General features: G+C 32.1%; 3 protein-coding genes across 4 annotated transcripts in view; 1 reads left to right on the forward strand and 2 right to left on the reverse strand.

The window, feature by feature from the left end:
• Positions 1-3,248, reverse strand: part of LOC111426062 (phosphatase and actin regulator 2) — a 90,053-nt gene extending 86,805 nt beyond the window's left edge. The window contains exons 1-2 of one of the 2 annotated variants that reach the window (XM_071194249.1): positions 3,083-3,248; positions 1,534-1,632 (exon numbers count right to left, since the gene is read on the reverse strand). In XM_071194249.1, the coding sequence (XP_071050350.1) occupies positions 1,534-1,632; positions 3,083-3,185 (202 nt within the window). In that variant the 5' untranslated portion in view covers positions 3,186-3,248. The remainder of the gene's footprint in view (positions 1-1,533; positions 1,633-3,082) is intronic. The other variant, XM_071194251.1, reaches the window with a different exon arrangement.
• Positions 3,249-3,788: 540 nt separating this feature from the next.
• LOC111425907 (ribosomal protein S21) lies at positions 3,789-4,438 on the reverse strand. Its single transcript, XM_023060201.2, has 4 exons — positions 4,344-4,438; positions 4,200-4,260; positions 3,925-4,116; positions 3,789-3,862 (listed from the first exon to the last, which is right to left on the reverse strand). The coding sequence occupies exons 2-4, from the start codon at positions 4,247-4,249 to the stop codon at positions 3,853-3,855; spliced, it is 252 nt and encodes an 83-aa protein (XP_022915969.1). The 5' UTR covers positions 4,250-4,260; positions 4,344-4,438; the 3' UTR covers positions 3,789-3,852.
• A 345-nt stretch (positions 4,439-4,783) lies between these two features.
• Positions 4,784-16,707, forward strand: LOC111425872 (ankyrin repeat domain-containing protein 29). The gene is made up of 8 exons (XM_023060161.2): positions 4,784-5,032; positions 5,226-5,336; positions 9,988-10,086; positions 13,057-13,155; positions 13,433-13,531; positions 15,624-15,821; positions 15,887-15,982; positions 16,042-16,707. The coding sequence occupies exons 1-8, from the start codon at positions 5,021-5,023 to the stop codon at positions 16,234-16,236; spliced, it is 909 nt and encodes a 302-aa protein (XP_022915929.2). The 5' UTR covers positions 4,784-5,020; the 3' UTR covers positions 16,237-16,707.
• Positions 16,708-16,709: the final 2 nt, after the last annotated feature.

A 16,709-nucleotide genomic window follows, 5' to 3' on the forward strand; every position in this document is an offset into this window, starting at 1 on the left:
GAAGCAAAGTTGTTGCTTATAAACGCAATCAGCTTGATAAGACTCCCTGCCTCGTCATCGATGAAATTTTTATTCATGATCAACGAGATGTAAATGTTCCTGTGAATGCATTTTTTCACTGTAGCTTCGCAAAGTCGTCCTATACAGTAGACCAGAGGCTGATGGGCAAAATAATATAAGAAATACGAAAACAATACAGAATGATCTGATATTAACTTAATTGTGTGTGAAGGGGTGACTTAAAGGTTTTGATAAAATGAAAGGTATTGTTGCCATGACATTTGCGCTCCGCAAACGATTGACTGGATAGTTGCTGTAGTCTTAAATTTCAACATGGACGCTACTGACATCAGATGTGTTTGTGCGTTGATTATCAAAAGAAAAACCGACATTTTGGGTTCATCCCTTGATCAGTCAGCGACTATTTAACGGTCAATTTTATATGAATCATAAAGGACCACCCTATCAAATTCTTCAATTGCTTTACAATGAGTCATATGAGTTTTAACATCTTACTGGCTTTAATGTAACACCCATTACCACTTAATGATGGGGATCGTGCAAATGGTGATGCATTTTGAGTTCATGGACCAGCAAAAGAGCTGTGTGGTTGAGGTTGGTACACTAGCAGCTCTGGGAGTCGCGATGTAAAGTTAGTAAAGTACTGCCTCAGCGGTGCAGACTCAGTATGTTTATAATTTCTATCTTAGCCATAAGTTTCTGGTCTTCGTCGAATTTCTTCATCTACTACCTCCGTCCTCTTTTCAAGTAGTATGTCTAATAATGACTCCTCATAAGTCTTTGTAAATTTTTTTTTACCTGTGTTGGATGTCAACCTAGGATTATTTGGCGTTTGTTATTATTTATTATTCCAGGCAATAATTGAATCGCCTTAAAAATAGTTAAGATGTAATGTTTTAGTCGCCGTGATTAAAAAGCTCTGCCACAGTTTACTTCAACATCTCTCCTTTTCTTTTTAATGTATAATTTATTAAGTAAGTGCAAGAAAGCTGCATATTGTATGATGTTCTGAAGTAGTTTGAAAACGCGGTAACTAAATGAATATTGTAAGGTTGGCTAACTTGATATAATCAGGAATACATCTATTGCACATGTCATAAAATTAACTAGTTAACGGTATTTTTATGTTCTACGCAATTTTGAAACAATGTTTTGATGTTAAGAATGGTAAAGTAGTGGTCAAATTTGTTGATATATAGAAAATAGTATTTTTTGTACTAAAATTAAAAGTACTTAATAAAAAAGGGTATAATTACGGTTTTAAGCATTTATCTATCAGATAAATTTATCAAGTGGTAATAAAAGTGGCCCTAAGAATGGTGAATATAACATAATTGTCTATAATGAATATCATTTTGCTTTGACATTCTATATAATGTTTTAAATTCATAAATAATCTTGAAGATTATATCTTATCAATACAGAATAGAAAACAGCAAAAAAAATTTGACCATTTATTTACACTTTAAATACATAACAGCAAAAACGTAATTAAAATGATTTTGTACTTACCAGAATCACCATTGAAGTTGGAATAATCAGGAATCCTTCCAGTTGTGCCTAAATTTGTAGCGTCCAGTGTAGAAGGCATCTGTATTGTAGAATCGTTTTCTATAAAAATATTTATAAAAAAGCAAATTAAAACGAATTTTTTGTGATAAATAATTTACTAAAGTATCATTTAAACTAAATCAATAAAATGATAATAAAAGACAATTAAATCAAAAGTATAAATATATTTTCTAGTGCATATACAAACAAACTAAATGAGATTTATTATTACATTATATCCTATTTATGTTAAAAAGTAACAACATAAAATATCTAAAGCAAATAATTCGTTTTTAAAATTGGACGACAAATTTTAAAGCGCTTTCTATATACTGTATGTTTAAAATGTAAAAGAGTGTCATCGCAAAGTTTACACCTATCTTTGATTTGATTCCATAAAATTTTATCGTGTACAACCGTCCTAAAGAATCTACACGTTTCTTCTACGCGTGTCAAATCAAGTGGATTAAGATGTTTGAGAATGAGAAAGATAATTTCTATTGGAAGATTATCAAAATAAAGACCTGGATATCCATTATGCACCAAAATATTATGCTTTGCTGGAGTGCAAATACAATTTTTGACATTTATTGATAGATGACGCATATTTTGAAACTTATTTTGAATCCTTAACGTAGACGTCATGATATACAAGGAAGGATCCAAAAGAATGCTATATGTTGCTTCCGGAATATTTGAAATCGTACAGTTAAGTAGTAAATCATCTCCAAACATAGTAAAACTTAACTTGCACTCATTTTCAAGAAATTTAGGTAAAAAATATCTCAACAAAAATGATGTTTTGCTTGTTTTCCATTTTTTGGGAAGTTCAGAAAGCACAGCTATAATTCGTCTTCTATGAAAATGACACCAATCTTCATTGTAGAATTCGGTGGAGTGATGTGGAATAAATCCAACTTCAAGCATAAGAATGTGGATCAACAGGACGAGGTATTCATCTCGATCCAAAGGCATATTCATTTGATGCAGCGATTTCTGTAATGTTTCTAAGCTTCTTGGCAGAACATCAGGCTGCACCTCTTCTAATAACAACGGTTCCATTACTGAAAAGAAATCCTGATTGTAGTAGAAAAATACTACTGTATTAGCAACACATTTTCCAAAGTCAATGAAAGAAAAAAATGCACTATGTAAAACACACAACAAAACCAAACTGCACACGAAATAAACACGCAACATCAGTAAACGTTGCCGATTGCAAATAATAAAAAAATAAATAAAAACAACAATTAGAGCCGTTTAAACTAGCGATATTTACAAAACATAACCTAAAAAATAAAAGTTATAACACGTTTAGAAGATTAATAAATTAGGATTTTGAATGAAAAGTAAGCCAAATATATTGAAAATTAATGTAATTTTAAGGATTAACGGAGAAATTCGAGCAAAAATCGCAAAAATATCTAAGGATAAAAAGTGTAAGAAACAGCTGTCAAATCACAAGTAAGGTTATGTGGATGAAAAATGCAATAACGTCAAACAACGTTACCTTTGTCAGTCTTGTTTTCCTCCTTAGAACCATTTTGTTCATTCACTACCGATTGATTAGACGAGTTTGAATTATCTATCGCTACATTCTTACTTTCCGCCATAGTTACTAATTTGAGACACTTGTTGCGGTCCTTTCAAAACAAATATTCGTTACTATTACGTTCGATAGATGGCAACACCATAACGGTGATGTCAAATCATTTTACAGATAACTACTTTTAATAAAATAAATAATTTATTTAACATCAAATAAAAGTTGTATTTGTTATTCATTATTATTAATAACAGTTTATTAACCTTCCCATACACGCCACTTACACAATCACAGTAAGTGTAAAGTTAGTCAGTAGTAAAGTTCTCCTAATAATACTAAGGTTTATAAAGTACCTACATTTTCCCTAAACCTTTGGAGGGCTTGAGTTATCATAGATCTTAGAGGTCGCGGTGACGAGAGGGACTGCTCTCCTGAGTCCGGTAGCAATAATAATGCAGAATAACAACTAACATTAAACTAGAAATATTGGGGTTTAGCAGTGCATCTAATTATCATATAAAAAAGTTTAACCGATAGTGACTTTTCTCATCAAAAATCATGATGCTAGCTGGACAAATCTCTTGATGTTTAAATATCAATCTAATTTTCATTTTTCTTAATCTAAAATCAGTTTTTAAGGTTGGAATAATTCAATGAGAAACGCCATACATTCACATTTTTTTGGATTTATTTATTCATATAAAGATCTTATAAACAACATGATTAAATAAACCTTAAAAATTGCTGAAACCAAAACAAGGAATTAAAAAATAAGTATTAAATCAACATTTTTAAAATTAACTTACGGTGCAAGTAAACCATCTTTTTTAGCTAACCTAACAATACAATCGTCGGATTCTCCCATTCGTCGAATAGCCCCACATAAAGCGTAATTTTTAGTTGTGTCCGTCATCCTTCCCGTAACGGGATCAACATCAACAATCGCCAATTGAATTGAGGCGTGATCTTTAGCGTGAATAATTCTGTTGCTAGCAGAACTATAAAAAAGAAAATTAAGAAATAATCTTGATGTTTTAAATAAACTCTAATTTATATCGACAACACGTGGTCATAACCTCACCATTTTCTCGGGCGGTATAAATCAACGAATTCACCAGCGTCGTTTTCCATGATTATGTTTTCTATAAAGGAAATCGTATTTTTAATATATTTTAATTATTTAAAGTATTAAAAATAACCGGATTTAAAATTAATTCATACTTACAATGTTTGGATATGGAACAGAGAAGTTCACAAAATGGCTGTCAAACGCCGAAAGGATAGAGGGCGCTATCAACCAAAATGAAGTTAGTTTAATTAGTACGTCAAAGAATTTATTAATAATTTAGAGTTAAACATACAATGATAATAAAAATAATAATTGTTTTGCTTTATTCTATATATACATTTATGAAAATTAATTTAGTGAAGATTATTTTTAAATGGAAATTAAGCAATTAATTGACTACTTTATTATTAGATGGCGCTGAGGTGCAATTGCAAAAAGAATTCTGGTTGATTAATAGTAAAGTTTGTCTTCCTGAATAATACGTGGTGCTGTTATTTCAAAAATGAGTGAGTATGTATTTATGATAAGTTGGTTTTGGAAATGGTTTGCGCTTGCGTAAAATTTCTGTTGAAAACCCGCGCGTGAAAGGTTGGCTCGATATCGGATCGACGTTGTCGGTGGAAATCCGACAGTCGCCTTTCATTCGCGACCAATGAATTTCGCTCAAACAACCAGCGACTCTCACCTGTTTTTCTTCGCGCTGCAATTGTTCCGGTTTTAAAAAAAATTTTTTAAATCGATTTAATTCGTCGCAGTATTGATTCAAAAAAAATTTAAATAAACATATCATTTTCAATACAAAACTATTATCACCATAAAGTTCAACTATAACCATGTCATTAAAGGTAGGCTATAATTTTTAAGTCTTATTTATTTCATTTTTAGTGTTTGGTTTGAATAAAATTATGGTTAAGGTTAAAATAGATGTTATTTTAAACGAAAGCTGTTGTAAAAATTGACGTCAATTCTTGACGTAAACAAAATTATAGCTTCAAATATATTCTTTTTATTTCAATTGAATTTTTTTTATTCTTTTAGAAAGAATCACCATCGGACGTCCAACTTCATTTAGCTGCCATGAGAGGAGATGTAGAGCACCTGAGAAGAATATTAGACAGCGGAAAGGTTCACGTAGACTCTAAAGACAAAGTAAGTCACTCAAATGATCTATTTTTATTTTTACTTTCAACTCACGTCGTTACTTTATATGGATAAACTTTAAAAAAAAGTCAACAAGAATTTTTTATATCATTATCTTAATAGGTAATTAAGATTATTAAACTTCATTTTAAATAATTAAACTTAACATAATATTGTTTACATTAAAAATCGTTTTAAGTTATTAAATGTTTCTTAAAAATTTTGACAGAAATTACATGTTTTTAATTAAAAATTGTGAAATTTTTGTTGCTTCATAAAGTACACTGTATATAGGTTTATATTTGCAATAGAGTATTATGTCAATGGCTTTACTGGAAAATACGCATCATGTTGTCGAAATTTGCCATGATCCTTTTGCATAAATGTGGCTTTGATACTTCCTCTTTGAAGACGTGGGTGGTCGTAGATTTGTTGGCATAACCTTAAATTTCAAAAAATCTTTAAGAATATCCAACGGCATTAAAAAATTGCATGGCCTAGCCAGGAAATGTCTCATGCAATAATTGAGTTCCGTCGGGCTGTAGGCAGTGTCTTGTTAAAGCCACGCATAATTTGCAATTTAAGCACAAAAATCTGGATTATTATGTCGCATTAGCTACCGCTATTAAGTGTTATTGGATGATCAATCGCATTTTTGAGAAATCGACTCCAGCCAAAAATCGACAATAACACTCTTGAATTTCCAACCTCCAAACACGATAGTTTTGACGATGAAATACACCGTGAAATCTTCTGCCACCTCCCGTAAAATGTATGTGAAATCAGTTACGTTATCTGGACTGACAATGACCTAATATGAGTTATACGTATATTTCTTTTCTGTCCTTCATGGAAGCGGAAAATACCATGGACAGAGAAGCCTCCGGTCGTGATGGACCCCATCCCATTCCGAGGGTCTTCCTCCCGAAGATTCTTTTATGTACGTTGGATTGGAACTCCTAAATTTTGTTTATTTGTGGAAATGTCCTCTTGCAACCTAACCCAGTGAAACCAATTGCTCAACATTTTGTGTTTTCTTTATTTTACTTTTATAATAACTTTCCAGTTTCTAATTTAGCATTCGTAAGTGCTACATGATGCTGCCCTAGCTTTTCTCTGGTATATTGATGGATTGTCAGGTAGGTTTTTCACCTCAACTGCCAATTCTTGTATACGGGTTTTAATTCTGCTCTAGGGTTTATCCTAAATCTAATAAATGTATATCTTCGAGATCTATGGGTTTACTATCTTTCGGAGGAAGCGACAGATTCTTCTGCGTCCATTAGGTTGGAATTGCTAAGTCCAATCGAAAATGTCATTATCTTTTGTAACCTAAGCCAGATTACATGATCTTATTTTCATCTTATTTTCTCTCGTAGGTGGTGATTTTTTATCTCAACTGCCAATTTTTATATAAGTATTCGTTTTTCATTAATTATTTGGCTGTACCAGATACCTAATTATTTGAATCCAGATAAAATGTGAAAGTTCATCTTTAGTAAAAGATCGATTTTTTTTAGATTTTTTCGTAAACACTCTTGATGTCTGTTACGTAACAGAATATAAACACAGGCGTATTTACGTTTGTAGGTAGGTTTAGAAAGATAAAAAAAAGTTAGAATGCGCTTCGCTTGAAAGTTCACATGGAGTGAGGAGTCCGGAGCCCGGAGGAGTATGCGGTGCGCTTCGACGCGAGAAAATATTCAGCAATTAAATCCAGCTCTAGACGGAAATTCTTCACGCGGCTTTGATCACGGAAAAACGAAAGTCTCAAGTTTTAATCGAACGCATAAGGAAATTAGTTTTCGCTTTTTATAATAGACGTTGAAAGCGGGCTATAAAATCGATAGCAAAAAAGAAATGCTTAAAAAAGAAGATTTTTAGTATACTAAATGTATCGTCGATAACGCGATGTCTCTTACCTAACGCGTGACTCCTTATAAGATGAAGAATGTTGATTATTTGTTATTGCGTAAGACGTTGTAAGTAAGTGTCGAAACTGGTTTTGAAGTAAATTTTTATTTAAACAGTTAAGGATTATAAGATGATTTTGTGAAGAAAATTTGAAATAAACATTTTCCTTAAATTTTCATATAAATGAGTTAATGTTCATAATAACAAAACTATAAATGTGATAGAATTTAAGAAACAATCTCAAAAACCCCAGGAACAATCTAAGTCACATTTTGCAGTTAAGAACTAATTAACATAAATATTCTTTTCAATTTAAAATATTGAAAAAATCTCCTTTCACTTTCTTATTATCTTTTAATTATTTTTTTTTCATTTCAGTATGTATTCAGCATCTTCCTATCTCCAGTCTCATTCCAGTCATTCTCTTCTCTATCAAACCCTCTCCTTCCTCTCTTCCCAATCTCCAAATTCTTCTTATCTTTTTACTCTCCGTTCAGTCTATAAGTTTCTTCTAATACCAGTTTTCCACTTTTTTGCTTAGTATCTTTCTTGTCTCAGTCAAGTCTTTGTATCTCATTCACAGTTTCTGCTCAATCTCTTTTTTTTTGTTGCCAACCTTCCTTCTTATCTTTCCAGTTCCTGTCTATTTCTTGTATTACCAGTCTCTTTTTAGGCATCCTTTTATTTCTATTATTCCTTTTCTGCCTTTGCAGTATCTTTGCAGCTTCTCTCCTCACATTTCAATTTGTAGAGTACTATTTCTCCAGTCTTTGCCAGTCTTCTATTACCAATCTTTTTAATTTTTCTCTTCTCAGTTTGGTATCATTTTCCTTTTTCTAGGTTCCATTCAGTTTCGTTGTTCTAGTTACAGTCTTATAGTTTTTCCAGTTTCTGTTCAATATCTTTCTTCTATTACCAGTTTCTTTCAAGTGCCTCTTTCTTGCCTTTATAAGCTTTATATGTATTTTCCTCGTTACTCAGTCTTTCTCTTCTCTGCTTAGTATTTTTTTTCTATTACTATTCTTTCTTTTTTTGTCTTTCCTACCTTTACAGTCTCTATCCAGCTTGCTTCCTCTGTGATCAATGTAAATTTCTGTTTGTAACTGTTTTTAATATAAAATCTCGATGAAGAAAAAAAAACGAACAAATATATTTAAAAAATCTTTTTTTTCAATCTCGAAACGTTTTCTAAATAAAAACTTAATACCAAATTAATCCTGAAATTTTCACAATTTAATCTCGGTATTATAGCATTAAGCGAGTAAACATTAATTGATTTTTTTAGATAAGTTTTTTTCGTCAAAAATTTACGTTATGAGAAAAATTAAATAAAACGAACAAAAAATAGACAAGTAAAAGTTTTTTTGCGTGTTTACGTGCTTGATTTTTAACTACGAGTTACCTAACACAACGAAAGTCTAAAGTTTTTAATCGAACGCAAGGAAATGAGTTTCGCTTTTTAAATTTTTTAAACTAACATCACTTACTTATTAAATTATTATACCGTTTAGAATTCTTACGGTGCAATCTTGAGATTATAATATAACTTTAAAACGATTGAAAAGTGCAACTCAGGACCTTGATTTTATTTATCACATTTGCTACCAAGCGTAACTTACATGGAGTGTTTTGTTGTAATAAATTCGTCAGATGCTTCATTAAAATATTCAAGTTAATTGCATTATTATTATGATGTTAATAGAATCGAGGTAAAAATAAGCAGACGTTTTTTGCGTGTTTACGATATTTCCTAAGTTCTATTTTTAGCTTCCTATCATTATTATAGTAGAACATTAATAATAATCGTATTAAGAACTTGTGTTAGTTTTTTGAAACCAATTATGGTTGATTTAAAATCGTTTGATTTTCTACTAACCAATAAAAAAAAGATAGAAATCTAATAACAAAACATTTCCCGGAAACAAGGTTTGTAGATTTTATTATTGATACTTCAACTCCATTTCCTTTCCATCGCGGCTTAAGTACCATGCTTCAATTACTTTAATCCGGAAAAAGGAACGGCTCGATTCAATCCTGTTTTTGTGTATTTTCAATTATTAAATCCAGTTACTAATCAACACGTCTGCTCTGTGAGAAATGAAAAGAACATATTCCCGTTAAAATATTTGTTGTGGAATCTTGTTACGTAAACTTTTTTTTTGGCCTTGATATTTCGATTTCGAACAAGACAAAATCAAACTCGATTAACTACACGAAAACCCGTCGCTCGGAATCGACAGTTTCCTTTTAATTAATTCTCCAAAAATAGTAACGAGATGTTTTCTATTACGACGCAGTTCTAGTTTCTGGTGGATTGGAGAAACTATTCGGGGCACGCCATAAAACCGTAAGTGCCAATAAAGCACTTACGTGCGAGATACAAAACCGATCTTCTATTAGCACCTATACGGTACTGTACCTTTTATATCTTTTTATTGGAACACATGACCGCAATTGGTTAATACCGAAGAGAATCAATATTGTTTATAACCATTCCTTGAAACGGTTAATGTATTTGCTCCGAATTGAAAAGAAGTTTTATACAAGGATTAATTTTTTTTAATTAGAAACTTTTCTTTTTATTCTTTAGACGGATTAAAACTGTCTGTTATCCAAGACGTAATCGAGATTCGAGACAATTAGTGAGCTATGGCTTCGCGCTATATTAAGTTACAAAAATAAATTTTGTTATTTAAAATTATATCTAGCTTAAAGAAAGAAAAATTAAAAAAAAAATTGTTTTCAGGAAGGAACTACTCCACTAATTTTAGCAGCTGCCAATGGACACTTCGACTGCGTTCAAGAACTTTTAGATCAAGGAGCAAGTCCAGTAGCTAGAAGAGTGGTAAGATTTACTTCTCGTTTTGATCAATAACAACCGGATATTCATTATCTTTGATTATTTATTCAGATATTATAATACAATAATTTATGATAACTTTATCAATTAACGTTAAATTTATCGTTAGATCAATGTTTATGGCACTAATAAACAAAATACGGTTAAACCACGATATAACGGACATCGTTAGAACGGACTGTTAGTTCTAGGTCTAATGTTAGTACTAACGCTGTTTTAGTTGTTACTCAGCGTTAGATTGTTGTATATTTTTCATTGTACTAAAACTAGAACTAACACTGGACCCAGAACTAGAAACATTCGGGTTTAGCCGTCTTAAGAGACGCACGGCTAAACCCGAATGCTTCTAGTTCTAGGTCTAGTATTAGTTCCACTTTTAGTTCAATATAAATATACAACAATCTAGTGCTAATGTTAGCTCTAGTTTTATTTAGAACTATATAGAAAACCGCTTGTAGAAAACTATATCTATGTATTTGCAGATGATTAAATACTGTTTACTTAAAACTAGATACTGCTGACAGAAGGCTACATAGTGTTAGTAGAAGACTAAATATAGCTTGTAGAAGACATGTCAGAAGACTACTACACTTCTAATGGAAAACTTGATACTCCTTATTGAATATTCGATCTTTTGCAGGTGATGAAATACTGTTTGCAAAACTCTAAATACTTCAACTAGAAGACTAGATACTGCTAATACAAGACCAGATTACTGACAGAATGCTAGATAGGTACTGTTAGTGGAAGTTTAGATGTATTTACCTTGAAAATCTCTGAATCTTTCTAGTTCTAGGTGTAGTGTTAGTTCCACTTTTAGTTCAATATAAATATACAAAAATCTAGTGCTAATGTTGCCTCTAGTTTTAGTTGTTATTCAACGCTAAATTATTGTACATTTCGATTGAACTAAAACTAGAACTAACACTAGACCTAAAACTAAAAACATTTGTGTTTAGTAATTTATTTTCAAAACGCAATTATTTGTTTAATAATTGATGTTAATTAGTATTTTCTTTTTAGAAACTGATTTTATCGTTACTAAAAAAACTTTCTTAAAACATTTTGTTTAAAATAAAAAGTGAGACGGTTACTGTACTGTTACTTTTAAAGTGAAGTCGAGTTCACGGTCCAGAAAAATTTCTTGTACACCATGTAATTCAATTAATTTTTTTCTTAATGGTCGGGATAATAAATAATCAAGTTGCGTACACGCAAATAAACGATTTAAAACCGTTTTTCTGCTTCGTAAATCCACGGTTTAACAAGTTCAACACGCTCACGAGTCGAGCCATAAATATAAAAGTTTTCTGTTTCAAGTCGCCAACTATTCTTTTACCTCCCAATTCAAACTGTTTGAAAGTTAAGCAAAGTTAAACAGTTTATTAGAAACTCAATATTATCTATATTAAAAACAAAAAATATATAGATTTATTTTAATATTTTGTTTTACCGTTAAAGTAAACCACTTAAGTAACCGGTTGAGAGGGCGTTTTAAAGTTATTATCATGTTCGTTGTACTCAAGAATATGTACGTAGGTGTTCTTCTCCGCATTGTCGCCGTTGTGTACCGTCGTATTCGTAACAGTAAATTGAAATTTATCGCAGTAGGACGTTGTTGAAAATAGTCTCGAGATTGGATCGGAAATAAAGAATAATCGTAAAGACATCGGGCGACAGGTAATATGTTTTTCGTTTTAATATGGAATCGAGGTTCAGATGTGGTGAAAGGAGACCAAAACACCACGACGTATTCGACGGTCTCTTCATAAATATGAAACGATTCACGCTGATCTAAAATCGCGACTCGAGACTCGAAGATTATAACGGGATCGATTTTAAAGCTGGCTGCTTTATTGGCCATTTTTTACTTTGTATCATTCGCTGAGTAATAAAATATGTTGTAAAAGGATTATTAAGATTTTAATACTTTAGTTGATTTACCGTTTTGTTAATTTTTATATTCTCATATATTCTTATTTTATAAGTACAGTATCAAACATCATCTGAATACTGTGTGGATGAAACAATAAAACTGAACTTAAGGATTGCGATTGCAAAGTGAGGGTGAGACACGGTCAAAATTTGTGTTAATTTCATATGATATTTAGAACCATATAGAAAATCGCTTTGAAAAATTATATCTATTTGCGGATGATTAAATACTGTTGCGGAAAACTAGATACTGCTGACAGAAGACTATACAGTGTTAGTAGAAGACTAAATATTGCTAGCAGAAAACATCATATTGCTAATACAAGATTAGATATTGCTGTCAGAAGACTACATGCTAGTAGCAAAAGTCTAAATATTGGTGGCACAAGATTACATACTTAATGGAAGACTTGATTGAATATTCGATCTTTTGCAGGTGATGAAATATTGCTGAAATACTGTTTGCAACTTACTGTTACTATTCGTAACTTCAAATCTAGCTTTTCTAATTCGCCAGTACACACTGACAAAATTATTCAAACATCAAATCTGCTAATTCCTAGACTCCCATTTGCTGCACAGTATAACAACAATAACTCAACTCACCATAAGTAATGTTCATTGAAAATGAATTATTATTTAATTTTTTTAACATCATTATCATTTTAAGCATATAAAATAAACAAAGAATTGTCAAGTAACTCTATTTATGAAATTATCTTCAAAACGGCGACCTTTATAAAACCAAAGCACGAGTACTCTTTGTTCTGCAAAACGGACGAAAAGGGAGACATTTGCGAAAACATGCCTTTTGCCAACTTTGACCCCGCATAATTTCTTTAGTAGCACAAGGATCGATTGAGACTACGTTTCAATAAAACACCGATAGGAAGCTCTACACTAAATTCCAACTGACCTTTGAATTATTTTGTAACATTTAAAATATTTAAAAATTGAAAATTATTTATTAATGAAATAAATAAATTTCGCTTTATTAATTTTTTTGGTTTTCTGTTTCAGACTGGAACCACAGCATTATTCTTTGCTTGTCAAGGCGGTTACCTCGACATAGTGAAACTCTTGCTGGACAACAAGGCACCGGTGGACACGGCGAGTGTGGTCGGTATTATTTTCGTTCATGTTTTCCTCATCAAAACCGCGTAATTTCGCCTCGACGTGACGGGACTTTGAACCTGCAGGTTCTTATTTTGAGAACCGCGTCGAGCTTTCGGTTATTCCCCCGCTCCATTGACCCAAATCGAGGACTCTGGTTGATTTTGTTTTTGTGTAGAGGCCAATTCGTTTCGGCCGCTGCTGCACTTTCACGCAACAACATCAATCATAGAAACTCAATTATTTACTTTCTATTGTATTGCTACAATTACGATTTTTTTAGGATGGTGGAAGTCCATTATTTGTAGCTTGTCAATGTGGCCATATGGACGTAGTTAAAGAATTAATTTCACAAGGAGCAAGAGTAAATACCCATATGAAGGTAAAAGCTATTCTTGGTGCTTACATATTTTTGTTCGCACGTTTTCATAACACATTTATACAAGAGACATGTTGTTTACTTATTACAATACGTAAGTAGTTCTAACTGTGTGGCTTACGGTAGTTTCATATTATGCATCTGTTAATTATCCCGTTGTCGTGGCCGAGATGCCACCAGAAAACTTTTTATTTCAATTAACCGTAAATCTTCGTAAAAATCGATGTATTACAAAAACTAACCGCCGCTGACTCTCTCAATTGATCCACTTTGACTTACAGTTTTAAAATATGAACGTGATCAATAAAAGAAAACATAACAAGTGCACCGGCGACGATTAAAATAATTGTCACGTGCTAGATTCGACAGGCTCTCGTTGCGTTCTTTTTTTAAAGTATCTAGTGCAATGAAAATAGGTCGAAGTCGCGTCGTCGTGATTGTCTCTAAATTACGGTCAATTTTTAATGGTTGGTGAACATTTTATGACCATGAGAACCACAATAATGGACTTAAATGTTAAGTCGTTTATTTAAAATTACATAACGGAGAAATCATCAGTCAACTTTCTTTCGTAATATACTCGTAATAACATAATCATAATATAATTGGGAATGTAAATTAACATTTGTATTACTTTTATATTTCTTTAGCCTAGTTAAGCTAACGCGTTGTTTAGGAGCTGTACTCTAAAGGCTAATAATCCTTCCTCATAGAAACGTCGTCTTGAAATAGCACTCATAGTTACTTAACCACGAGTAAGTCATCCTTCGTGGTATGTTGCAGGAAAGCAAGTGTACAGCCAAAATTTATCACGACATCAAGAATATCACGTTTTGTAGTATTAGTTAACCTATTGCAAGAAGAGAGACAACTGCGTCTGCTTGCCGTTTCATTATTCTAGAATTCGCATCCATAACAGGAATCTTATTCATTTGTAAGGTAAACTGTAAATCTTCAATTGGTTTTGCGACCGTTTTCAACATAAATAGCTTTCCAGGATCATAATCAGAGTGTAAGGCAGTAGTTGCTCTTTTGTACTGAATGGCTCTATTCGTACCACTCCTTTGGTTTGAATTGAAAGCGTATACTCGTTTTAGGTGCAAAAGTTATTCTTCTCAATTAACACACGACACACCGATATCTTGAGATAGACTAACGCGTAAATTCGCAGATATTTTGGTAAAAAATATCCTCTGGCGGCATCTCTGGAATGTTTTTGATTCGTTTTTCCATAGAAACTAGCATACTGGCGGTGACTTGGAGTTTACCTGTTCTACTCTAGAACACCTGCCATTGTAAGCTGCATGGGTTTCATCGAAAAGGCCAATACAAAGAAAAGTTGCATAACGTTTGTCAAATGCCACTTCAAAATTACAAAGTCCTCAGGATACTTGGATAGATATTGCCCGTTTGTTCTGGCCATAATGGGGCTACTATTTCCAATGGGTGTGGCAAATGAGGTTTCTAGTCCAGTGATGGCCAAATAGCAAAGAGGTCACTGTATGCAAGAATCTTCAGTGTCTCACAAAGTTTCATTTAATGATACCGATTCATCATTATGTCCAACACGACAAATTGTGACAAACACAATTTAGCCCTTAGCAACCCAAACAATCTCTAGCAATCGTTCTAATCGTAATAAATTCGTGTCTTTCACAATAATACTTTATCTACCAAGAAGTCGATCATTTCATGTACATACCATAAGAGTCATCATAGAAGCCAGGCTTATTATAGTAACTAACCATCGAGACTGGGTAGCAAGACATTTCTGTGGAGAGAAACTTCCCTTATTCTAATCACTCTTTTAAACAATTTTTAAGAACGGCAATTTAGCTGTTTTTACAAAATCATCAAAGTATTTGAGAAAAGCTGAAAATCTATAAATTGTTATTTTTGTATTGTGAAGGTTTCATTCATTCTTCAAATTAAAATGATTTGTAATCTATCTTTTCTGCTTTTTGACTAAATTAATATCAAATTTCTTTGATATCTATCTAACAATACTTTTTGAAATCTTTATTTCATAAGTTTGTTTTAATTATTAATATGTATAAATACAAATATAATTTTTTTTATTATAAATTTCTTATAGGACAGAGCAACCCCTTTATTTATAGCAGCACAGAATGGTCATTATAAAATTCTAGTTTATCTGTTGGCCCAAGGAGCCGAAGCTGACACAAAAAGGACAGACGGAGCGACGCCTCTTTGGATTAGTGCACAAATGGGTCACGACCACATCGTGGCGCAACTCTTAAAAGCTGGGGCAAGAGTTGATGCTGCAAGACATGTAATAACAAAATAAAATAAATTCCCTTTTTCCCTTAATTTTTTTTTAATCATATTTATTTTTAGGATGGAGCGACAGCATTATTTAAAGCGGCTCATAAAGGGCATTCTGCTGTAGTTGGGGAATTGTTAAAGTATAAACCATCATTAGGAATGCTTCCAGTATAAGAATAACAAAGTATACATAAAAAATTTTATTATTAATTATTTTTCTTTTTTAGAATGGGGAAAGCGCCTTACATGCAGCTGCTTTATCAGGGAGTCTCCCTGTTTGTAAACAACTAATAGCAGCGGGAGCAGATCCCTTCCTTAAAAATCAAGAAGGTTATTCCCCCTCGGAAATTGCATTGCATCACAAACACAACATCGTTTACGATTATCTTAAAGGATGTACGCCAAGAAATAACGTGAAATGACACCGGGTTAAGGAGCTTAACTCCTTTATTCCCGTTTAACCGACTGAATTTATAAAAAGGCTTTGAACTTAAGATCTAAAATGTTAATTTCAAGTAAAAAGTAGACCGCCTTGATGATGCACTTGTGCCTTAACCCGATAGTAAGCTAAGTAATCCGGGTTGAATGCACGTACGATAGTACAATTAACACATTATCATAGGACTCAAATGAAAAGTTATGCCAAGTTAATGTCTAATTCTATCTAATCATTCGAATTTATTAATTAGTACATTTGTAAGTATTATCTTCCTGAGAAATTGAGGATTTGTAAATAGTTATGATTAAAATTACTTGTGTTTTGTTGTTATTGCGATTTGTTTGAATATCAAAATATATTTATTGCGTATTTTTAACAATGCTGTTGTATTATATGGTTATGTGTTATGTTGTGTTCTCAATTTGTAATTATTAATAAATAATTCATTTTCTGATA

Source organism: Onthophagus taurus, chromosome 2, assembly GCF_036711975.1.
Source record: "Onthophagus taurus isolate NC chromosome 2, IU_Otau_3.0, whole genome shotgun sequence".
Taxonomy (NCBI): Eukaryota; Metazoa; Arthropoda; class Insecta; order Coleoptera; family Scarabaeidae; genus Onthophagus; species Onthophagus taurus.